Source organism: Sapajus apella, unplaced genomic scaffold, assembly GCF_009761245.1.
Source record: "Sapajus apella isolate SASKATOON/1434 unplaced genomic scaffold, GSC_monkey_1.0 scaffold38, whole genome shotgun sequence".
NCBI classification, from domain to species: Eukaryota; Metazoa; Chordata; class Mammalia; order Primates; family Cebidae; genus Sapajus; species Sapajus apella.
Window position 1 is genome coordinate 21,646,134 of NW_022436978.1, and position 10,627 is coordinate 21,656,760.

The 10,627-nt window shown below is 46.2% G+C and overlaps 2 protein-coding genes and 1 pseudogene across 3 annotated transcripts in view; 2 read left to right on the top strand and 1 right to left on the bottom strand.

Moving 5' to 3' along the window:
• Nucleotides 1–2,893: 2,893 nt before the first annotated feature.
• On the bottom strand, nucleotides 2,894–3,817 carry LOC116565053 (translation initiation factor IF-2-like). The gene is made up of 2 exons (XM_032298588.1): nucleotides 3,491–3,817; nucleotides 2,894–3,426 (listed from the first exon to the last, which is right to left on the bottom strand). Exons 1-2 carry the CDS (start codon nucleotides 3,815–3,817, stop codon nucleotides 2,917–2,919), a joined length of 837 nt encoding a protein of 278 aa, XP_032154479.1. The 3' UTR covers nucleotides 2,894–2,916.
• The window catches only part of GNB4 (G protein subunit beta 4), a 52,149-nt gene continuing 44,686 nt past the window's right edge, over nucleotides 3,165–10,627 (top strand). Inside the window, exon 1 of the mRNA XM_032298520.1 lies at nucleotides 3,165–3,327. The gene's annotated coding sequence lies outside the window, so the exon portion shown is untranslated. The remainder of the gene's footprint in view (nucleotides 3,328–10,627) is intronic.
• Nucleotides 7,333–7,890, top strand: LOC116564990 (annotated as a pseudogene). Its single transcript, XR_004275195.1, has one exon. The product of XR_004275195.1 is annotated as a galectin-1 pseudogene (transcript).

Below are 10,627 nucleotides of genomic sequence, written 5' to 3' on the forward strand. Positions count from 1 at the left end.
TCTAGGGCCAAACTTAAAAGCAGGATATACAGACCTAAGGCGCTATGGATTACAGGGTAGCTCACTGAGTACAGCATTCAGATTCATCCAATATACGACCAAGAGCAGAGCCTCTCTGAATTTGATCATAGTGAAGCAAAACACCCTGCAAAAGCAACTGTCACTGAACTCCTAGAAAAGCAATGATCACTTTCTCCCATCCTATAATTCTGATGAGTGTGTGGCATAGGGCGAGCTATGGAGGTTATTTGCATAAAACAAGTGACCAAGTGCATTCACTCATTTGTTTGTTTGTGGAGTACCTAGTAAGTGCAAGATGCTCTGTTCAACACTATGGGAGACATAAAGATGAAACAGACAAGGATTTTGTCTTCAAAGGTTCTCGAGCAGGGACCCCACCACGCTCTCTTAATAGAGTAGGATTTGAGTACATGGGCCTAATGAGTTAGAAATCTAATTATCAGCCAGTGGCACCCAAACAAAAGATCATGGAGCTTAATCTTTAGAAGAAGGACACATCTCTACAGTTGCCTACACAAACCAGCAGGCATCAGAAACGTTAATAGCATACTCCTTCACCTTTCTCTCTACCTTCCTTCTTTTTTTCTCTCTTTTGTTCTTTATGGATTTCATTATAATTGGAAAAATTATGAATTGCTGGATCACTCAGATGCATTAATATTCTGTTATGAAATTGTTACTGATAATAAAATTCTTTTAATCAGCTCCACCTTCAGATTACTTTCAGATTTTCAGTATAGTCTTGTCCTTTAACAAGTAAGTTTTTTTTGCTTTTTTTTTTTCCCAGAAAAATATGCAGCAGGTGTGGCAAAACAGAAATATAATATTATTAGAAGTAGATTTGTTTAGACAATAATTAAACTTTCCTTTTTCTGTACTTGGACTTCATTCTTCTAGTAATTTCTTTGTCTACATTAAATTTTCAGGAAGGTTAATGTTATCATTTCTTCTAAACTCCTCAGAAGACCGTCAAATTCTTGTTACATCTTTTCTGGTTTTGTATTTTATGTTTGGGAACTGTTTGGGAACTGTTCATTTATATTTCCCCTCATCTTTTCTGGAATACATGATCTCAGTGTTTCCCACTGGGTTTTCCTAAATGCCAACAACTTGTTTTTCAACAAATAACCTTAACCCAACAACCACCTCTCAAAGCATTATAGCATCTGGTAAAATGCAAGTGCTCAAGGAACAAGACAGAAAAGAATCTGAAGAAAGAATATGGGTCCGGGCATGGTCGCCTGTAATCCCAGCACTTTGGGAGGCTGAGGCAGGTGGTTCACCTGAGGTCAGGAGATGAAGACCAGCCTGGTCAACATGGTGAAATTCTGTCTCTACTAAAAATACAAAAAAACAACCAGGCTTGGTGGCACACGGCTGTAATCCCAGTTATTTGGGAGGCTGAGACACCAGAATCTCTTGAACCTGGAGGTGGAGCCGACATTGTGCCACTGCACTCCAGCCTGGGTGAAAAAGTGACTGGAAAGAAGAAAGAAAAGAAAAGAAGAAAGAGAGAAAGAAAGGGAGGACGGAAGGAAGAAAAAGGAAGGAAGGAAGGAAGGAAAGAAAAAGAAAGAAAGAAAGAGAAAGGAGAAAGAAAGAAGAAAAGAAGGAAAGGAAGGAAGGATGAGGTCTTTGGAGTTGATCCAATCTGATGTTATGCAAGGCTCTGGCAGTACCTTCGTGACTCTGATAAATTAATCTTACTAGGGGATCAGTTTGCTTATCTGTAAAATGGGGATGAAACTCACACTTCGAGGTAATTATGAGGATTAAGTTAACTATAAGAAAGCAGAGAGCTTGGTTCATAATAGGCAATTTATGGACCAAGGCAACTATTTCCCTTTGCTTCCTCCTAAATGACAATGATAAAGGTCATGATTGAGGAATTAAATCATAAATAGTTACAGATGCAAAACACCAATGTCCCAACCAGCTCTTCTGGCACTTCGATATGCAGAATATTTGGCATTTCTCTCCTTTTTTTTGAATAGAAAAATGCTCCTAATATTAGTGACAATTAAAATTTTGGGGAAGAAAGTACCCAGTTTTTTATCCTAGGACCACGGCTGTTGCTATTTGTCGTGGCCTGGCTTTTGTACAAAACCGTCACATTTTCTCCGCAGTCGCCATCAGGGTGTGCCTATCATGGCGTCGCCTCTTTCAAGGGACTCATAGACTTGATCCAGGTGACAGTGGGAAGCAGCTGGAGAGGAAGCATTGGAAGGCTGCGGGGTATTAAGTTATCTGCTGATGTTGTTCAAGCCTCTCTCCGCACAGAACCTCCACCAAAAACTCCTCTGCAGTTTTCGGTACCCAGGGCTGTTTCTTTAAAGTGTTTGACGTCAGAGAAGGAATGCTATAGCAACAGTCTGTCAAACTGGAATGAACTCCGAAGAAAAATGGGGGTGGGGAGAGGAGAAATGCCCCCAGGCCGTAATGACTACAGAGGAAGCAAATTCGATAGATGCATTTATTTTATGACATTTTAAACATAAAACACCCAGGAAAATGTGGGGGGGAAAACCCCTCGATAGAGATGCACGTGGTGTAAACCCCTGCAGAGAAGAGCGACTTGGAGGGGGTCTGCAAGGCCCCGGTGTCATCGGAGACGCGGGACGGTCGCTTGGCGGCGGCTTCGGGCGGCGTCACTGCGTGTAACGCTGAGGCGGGCGTCCCGAGCCGTGTTTGCGGATGAGAAACTCGGGCCCGAGGCGCCCGCGGTGTCCGGCTGGCGGCGGCGGCGCGACTCGGCCCGGCGGAGTCCGGGGCGTGCGGAACGCGGGGGCCTCGGGGGAAGTCGGCTCTCCAGCCCCGCCCCTCGTCCCGCTCCCGCCACGCGGCGCCCGCCAGCGCCGGGAAGGAAACGGGCCGCGCCGCTCAGACGGGCGCTGCTCAGCGGCGGGCTCGGGCGCCGCACGCCGAGAAAACGAAACCGCGGAGTGGACGTTCTTGTCCCTGCGGCAGGAAACGAGACGGAAAGCGGGAAGCAGAAGCCGCGCGCCCCCTGCGCCCCCTGCGCCCCCTGCGCCCCCTGCGCCCCCTGCGCCCCCTGCGCCCCCTGCGCCCCCTGCGCCCCCTGCGCCCCCTGCGCCCCCGCCCCGGCCGCGCGCTCCGAGGGTCTGCGCGCCCCCGATACGGCCCCGCCCCGCCCGGCCCGGCGCGCGCGGAGTTGCTGCTGGGAGGCGCGGGGCTGGGTGTGGCCGGCGGCTCCGGGCTCGGGGCTCGGGGCTCCTGCGAGGCGCTCGCTGCGCCGGCTCCGCGCTCTCGGCAGCGCGCGGTGGACGCGGCCCGTGCTCCCTCCAGGTAGGCGGCGAGCTCGACAGCCACCCCGGGCTGAGCCCGGCAGCGGACGCGGCCCGGCTGACGGAGGGCTGAGGGGACCCTCCCGGCGCCGCGCCGGGGCTGAGGGCGGGGGGCTGAGGGGACCCTCCGGGCGCCGGGGCTGAGGGGGGAGGGCTGAGGGGACCCTCCCGGCGCCGGGGCTGAGGGCTCGGGCGGCGAAGGGAAGCGGCGGGCTCGGCTGCTGCGCGGGAACCGGTCCCACCGCCGCCGCCGCAGGCACCTCCCGGGGTCCAGACCGCCCGCCTCGGCCGCGAGGGGAGCTGCGGTCCCAGTCCTCCAGACCCCCCGGGTCCCCTTCACGCCCCGAGGACGCCTCCCAGGAGCTCGGCGCGAGCCCGTGCGAGCCCCCGAAACCGCGGGTACTCGGGACCGCGCGGGGGGAGCGCGGGGAAGACTCAGGAAAGTTCCGCGCCGAGTGCGAGACGAGCCCGGTGGTTTCTGTCAGATTCATCCTGGAAATGATACAACGCCCGGAGTTTGGGGGTGGGAGGGGATTCATGAATTTTGAATGTTTGTGAGTTCAGTACAAGAAAAAAAAGTGTGTTCCTTTTCTCTCCACCTTGTTCTGCTTCAGAACACGGATGATTGCCCTATACTTTGACATGTGTTGATATTCGCTAAGGGAAAATGGGATTTTCAGAAGTTTGAAACTAGGCTTTCATTTGTTGACACAAGCAGTGCTGTGTCGTTTTGCATCCCCTTGGCTCCCTTTTCTCCCGCTCCTTCCCTTACTCTTTCCATAAAGGATGAGGATGCGTCTTTCTCCCTCTCAGCACCAACGTAGTTGCTGGCGTGTGAATTAGCACTTTACCGGGAAGTTTTCTCAAAACGTTCAAAATTTAATTGTTCATTGGAACTTTTATCATCAGTTCATCTCAGTGTTGCAAACTGAGTTTATGGCCTTTAAGTACATCTTGTAGGACAGAGATAGAACACGCGCTGCTTATTTAGGATGAGAGGGAAATCATTTCTAGGCAAAGAAGAAAACGACGGATTAGCTACATTTAAAATGGTGTGCTTTGAGTCTCTCCCATTGTTCATTTTAAAACTCTTCACTGTGGGGCTTTCGGTTTACTACTGATCTAGGCTCTGAAAATTTACTGTATATTTCAATGTGTGATTTAAAATCATTTTAAGATTTTCCATGTTGCATTTTGGTTTGTAGATGAATTTGAAACAAATAGAAAAATTTAAAATATCATCTTATTGAACATTGTCAACTCTTTTTATACACACTTACACAACTTTTTTTTTTTTTTTGAGACGGAGTTTCACTCTTGTTACCCAGGCTGGAGAGCAATGGCGCGATCTCGGCTCACCGCAACCTCCGCCTCCTGGGTTCAGGCAATTCTCCTGCCTCAACCTCCTCAATAGCTGGGATTACAGGCACGCGCCACCATGCCCAGCTAATGTTTTGTATTTTTAGTAGAGACGGGGTTTCACCATGTTGACCAGGATGGTCTCGATCTCTTGACCTCGTGATCCACCCGCCTCGGCTTCCCAAAGTGCTGGGATTACAGGCTTGAGCCACCGCACCCGGCCGTATACAACTGATTAATATGGCTTGTGATACATTTGGGTTGGTTCATCTCTTTGTGGGCCCATAGACATTATTTAGGAAGTTATTCAGAGTCGTTGGCCATTGTTAACCTGTAGAATTATTTCTTTTAAACAATTGGCATGTAAGTATGTCAGCACATACTTTTAAACTTTAAAAATAGACTCTGGGGCAATTTGAAGGTTAAGAATTGGAACTAAGTGTTGGACATTTTTCTGCCCTTACCAAATACTGCCTGAGATGGTGTGATTTCTCTTTGGCATGTTATTGAAGACAGCTGGCTGTGTCATTAGCTTCTTTACCTTGCTGACTGTTTTAATCTGCATCTGTTATGGACTTATTTATTAAAATATCTCTCCTGGGCTGGGGCAGTGCTGTAAGTTATTCTACTTATAACTCACAATAACTTGGCATTGTCTACTTCCACAAGTAAGGAAATTCCCTGTGAGATTTTAAGTAACTTGGCAGTGGTCATGTAGCCATTAAGTAACTCAACTGGGATTCAAAGCAAAGACTTCTGTGCTTCTAAAGTCCATGTTCTTTCCTCTGTGCCATGAGGGCATGAGAGGTGACCCTCAATTACTCGTTAGCATGTGTGTAAAATATCCAAGACCTGACAGACGTGTTTGTTTTTCCAGCAAAATCATTATTGTCCATCCCATGTTTTTTATTCAGCTCCTTACATCAACCATTCCCTTCTCACCACTCTACTCCTAGTTAAATGTCATGTTCCAAGTTCAAAACCTCCCCTTTGCTAGGGCACAGTGTATCCTATTGATATTAATAAGTAGTGATGGCTTAATTATCTTGATAAAATAAAACCATTTTAATGTGGGTTCTCTGGAGATATAGTTACAACTAATTTGGAAGGTTACAAACAGGATGGCAATCTATTTTGGGATATGAGAACCCTTTGATATCCCTGAAATTAAACCAGAGGATATTTTGATATATATTTCCCTCTGCAGTTTATCATACTCTCTCCTACATCTTCAAATTGTCAGTTGCTACATAATCATTTATATTATTTTACAGTCTATCTCCCATTTTAAAATAAAATCGTTTCTTGATCCAGTGTTCTGCTTCAGTGACTGCCTCATTTCTTTTTATTTGTTTTTATAAATAGCAGTGGGATCTCACTGTGTTGCCCAGGCTGGTCTCAAACTCTTGGGCTCAAGCAATCCACCCACCTCAGCCTTCCAGAGTGTTAGGATTACAGGCATGAGCCACTGCATCTGCCTCTGCCTCATTTCTCTACCTCACCTTGAGGAAGTGTAGTTTTTTGACAGAAAAAACAAATACAGGAGTGATAACCAGAAACTATAATAAGTTACCTACATGCACTGGGTAGGTGCCAACAGAAGGAATGGCCTTGCTCTGAATATTCCTTTTTGCATAGTTTTGAGTTTTGGAAACTTGTTAGTTTTTTATACGTTCAAAAAGAAAATTAACAAGATGTGGAGAGTGGGACTCCAAAACTGAATACAAACAGCAACAACAAACTAACTTTATTTCAGTGAATAACATAAACCCCCAGAAGGTAAACAAACAAACAAACAAATAAAAAACAAACCCAGGTAAGTTTTGAGCACAGGACTTTTACTGTCTGCCCTTAATCTAAAGATTAAAGAACTGAAAAAATAATCTTGAACTCTGTGTAGTAGGCTGCTATTCATATGGTAGAGGAGTAGCAATTCTGAAACTATTTTGTGTGTATTGTAGGATTGAGCGAATGAGTAAATTCATTGATATTTTGGGAACTAGAGTTTTCACTGTGGAAGAAGAGAAATAAAAATATGAAACAGGCTGGGCGCGGTGGCTCAAGCCTGTAATCCCAGCACTTTGGGAGGCCGAGGCGGGTGGATCACAAGGTCAAGAGATCGAGACCATCCTGGTCAACATGGTGAAACCCCGTCTCTACTAAAAATACAAAAAATTAGCTGGGCATAGTGGCGCGTGTCTGTAGTCCCAGCTACTCAGGAGGCTGAGGCAGGAGAATTGCCTGAACCCAGGAGGCGGAGGTTGCAGTGAGCCGAGATCGCGCCATTGCACTCCAGCCTGGGTAACAAGAGCGAAAGAAACAGAAGAAGGCAACGAAGAACTCTTGATTTTGGATTGGAATTAATGGTTTCAACAGGATCTCATGATTAAAATATATATTCACATATGCATACTTTCATCTTGTTCTGTCTGATGAAAGAGCCCAGAAGCAATGACACTCTGGTACCAATGAATACAACTTGTCCCCAGTCTAAATGGCTGATTCCAGATCTGGGGCAGGGAAGATATAAGATGAGCCTTACATACCTTGTACCACAAAGTAAGGACATGTTCCAAAAAAATGATGGGGACATGTCAAAAGGACATAGGACTAGCTGGAAGCAACTGCCACTGACCAAATCTGGGAAAATTTGAGCATCAAAATGAATAATGGCTCTCGGGTGGAGCCTTCAGAGAGCTGGTGCGCCTGTCCCGCGAACATCCTCCTGCCCTCAGTCATGGCTTGTGGTATTGAGGGCAGCAACCTGAATCTCAAACCTGGGGAGTGCCTCTGAGTGCGGGGCGAGGTGGCCCCTGACGCCAAGAGCTTCGTGCTGAACCTGGGCAAAGACAGCAACAACTTGTGCCTACACTTCAACCCTCGCTTCAACGCCCACGGGGACACCAACACCATCGTGTGCAACAGCAAGGACGGCGGTGCCTGGGGGGCCGAGCAGCGGGAGACTGTCTTTCCCTTCCAGCCCGGGAGCGTCGCAGAGGTGTGTATCAGCTTCGACCAGGCAGACCTGACCATCAAGCTGCCAGATGGATACGAATTCAAGTTCCCCAACCGCCTCAGCCTAGAGGCCATCAACTACATGGCAGCTGACGGTGACTTCAAGATCAAGTGTGTGGCCTTTGACTGAAACCAGCTAGCCCATGGCCCCCAATAAAGGCCTCTGCTCCCTCTGAAAAAAAAAAAAAAATGAATAATGATAGTAATAGATGATAACCCACTGAATAAAAAAAGATCCACAAGTCCATAATAAATAATGAAAAAGGGAAAGCTTTTCCAAGTAGAATGCCAATTAAAAAACATAGAAGGGGCTGGGTGTGGTGGCTCATGCCTGTAATCCCAGCACTTTGGGAGGCTGAGGCAGGCGGATCACCTGAGGTCAGGAGTTCAAGACCAGCCTGACCAATGTGGAGAAACCCTGTCTCTACTAAAAACACACTATTAGCTGGGCGTGGTGGCGCATGCCTGTAATCCCAGCTGCTTGGGAGGCTGAGGCAGGAGAATTACTTGAACCTAGGAGGCGGAGGTTGCAGTGAGCTGAGATGGTGCCATTGCACTGAAGCCTGGGCAATAAGAGCAAAACTCCATTTCAAAAAAAAAAGGAACAATACAGTTAGAAAAATCATAGGTTGGCCGGGCGCGGTGGCTCAAGCCTGTAATCCCAGCACTTTGGGAGGCCGAGGCGGGTGGATCACGAGGTCAAGAGATCGAGACCATCCTGGTCAACATGGTGAAACCCCGTCTCTACTAAAAATACAAAAAATTAGCTGGGCAAGGTGGCACGTGCCTGTAATCCCAGCTACTCAGGAGGCTGAGGCAGGAGAATTGCCTGAACCCAGGAGGTGGAGGTTGCGGTGAGCCGAGATCGCGCCATTGCACTCCAGCCTGGGTAACAAGAGCGAAACTCCGTCTCAAAAAAAAAAAAAAAAAAAAAAAAGAAAAATCATAGGTTTACAGCCATCATGGTAATTAATATTTATTCAGGCAAGTGTTACTTCAGGCAAGTGTCACATAGTCTGAAATGATCTCTAGATTAACAACCAAGGGGAAAACAGTAGCTTCACAGTGGAGAAGTCTGGCAGATGCTACCTTAACCAAGGGGTCAAAGTTAGTATCACTAGTAGTAGCATAATCATGTTCTTCATGTGCGTGAACCAAGAACATTACTACTTTTCTGTGGTATTTCTAAAATAACCAGAATCTAATCACAAGGAAACAATTGGGGGACCTTAACTGAGGATTATTCTACAAAGTGACTGCCTTGTAATCTTCAAATATGTCAATGTCATGAATGACAGAAGGTAAGGAACTATTCCAGATTAAAGGAGGTTCAAGGGACATTGCAGTTAAATACCCTGCATTATCCTGGATTGGATGTTTGCTTTGGGGAAAAAAAAATCATTTATCTAAGAACAGTATTAGGATATTGGCAAGATTTAAATATGGAGTAATAGTGTTGTATCAGTGTTAAATTTCCTGAATTCGATTATTGCATTGTGGTTATATAAGAGAATACTCTTGTTCTTAGAAGATAACACAAGCAAAGGGTCAAAATGTTTTTAGCTTACTCTCAAATGGATAAATGATAATAACAATTCCAGGCCGGGCATGGTGGCTCAAGCCTGTAATCCCAGCACTGTGGGAGGCCGAGGCGGGTGGATCACGAGGTCAAGAGATCGAGACCATCCTGGTCAACATGGTGAAACTCCGTCTCTACTAAAAATACAAAAAAAAATTAGCTGGGCATGGTGGCACGTGCCTGTAATCCCAGCGACTCAGGAGGCTGGGGCAGGAGAATTGCCTGAACCCGGGAGGCGGAGGTTGCGGTGAGCCGAGATCGCGCCATTGCACTCCAGCCTGGGTAACAAGAGCGAAACTCCATCTCCAAACCAAAAAAATAAATAAATAAATAACAATTCCATATAGAGAGAGACCGATAAAGCAAATGTGGCACTTGTTAGCAATTTAGGCAAAGGGTACAAAGGTATTTACAATATTACTGTGTTCAAGTTTAAAATTTTTAGAAATGAAAAGTTAAACTTCAAAAAATAACAGTGCAACTTTGCTTCAAAAAGCAATATTTTAAAGATTCCATACAGGCTGTCTCTACTTCTACAGAAGATGGAAGCATCTTCTTCTCAACCCACTCCAGAGAGACATTACCCCTCCTACTCCATGAAACAGTTCTTCTCCAGGTCACCAGAGATGTCAGTCTTGTCAAATTAGATCTTCAGCCACATTTGATACAGGCAACAGATCACTCCTTCCTTACCACAGTGTTTTTCCCCTTGGCTTCTGGGACACCCGCTCTTTCTGATTTTTATCCTGCCTCATTGGCTACAGCTTCTCATTATTCTCCATCTCAGTAAATGGTATGACCATCCGCCAGTTGCTCAGGCTAAAAATTCTCGGAGTTACCCTAATTCTCCTATTTCATTCATCCTAAATCTATTCCCCCAACAACAAGTCTTATGGGCTCTACCTTCAAAATCACTGCAGATTGGATCATCTTTTTTTAAAATTTAATTTGACCATTCCTATCACTAACACTGCTACCACCACCCTTGTGCCAAACTGTATTCTTCCCTGGCCTGGATGACTGCAGGAGCCCCCACTGGCTTGTCAGCCTTGTCTCCTAGCAGCCAGCATGTACTTTAAAAGAGGTAAATCAAAGCAAGTTATCTCAGTCATGAGAACCCATTATTGCAGATAAAATAAAAACGTTTTAGCCAGGCATGGTAGCGCATATCTGTGGTCTCAGCTACATGGGAGTCTGAGGCAGGAGGATTGCTTGAGCCCAGGAGGTCAAATTTGCAGTGAGCCATGTTTGTGCCTGGGTAATAGAGCTTGACTTCATCTGGAAAAAAAAAAAAAAAAATCAGGATTTTTTTTTTTTTTTTTTTTTTTAGACGGAGTTTCGCTCTTGT

Bases quoted from the DNA above. Each gene is read 5' to 3' on its own strand.
- LOC116565053 (XM_032298588.1), bottom strand. From the start codon at position 3,817: ATGAATCTGACAGAAACCACCGGGCTCGTCTCGCACTCGGCGCGGAAC. The intron at 3,427-3,490 runs GTCCCCTCAGCC...CCCCGCCCTCAG, and splicing joins TCAGCCCCGGCGCCGGGAGG to CCCCGGCGCGGCGCCGGGAG.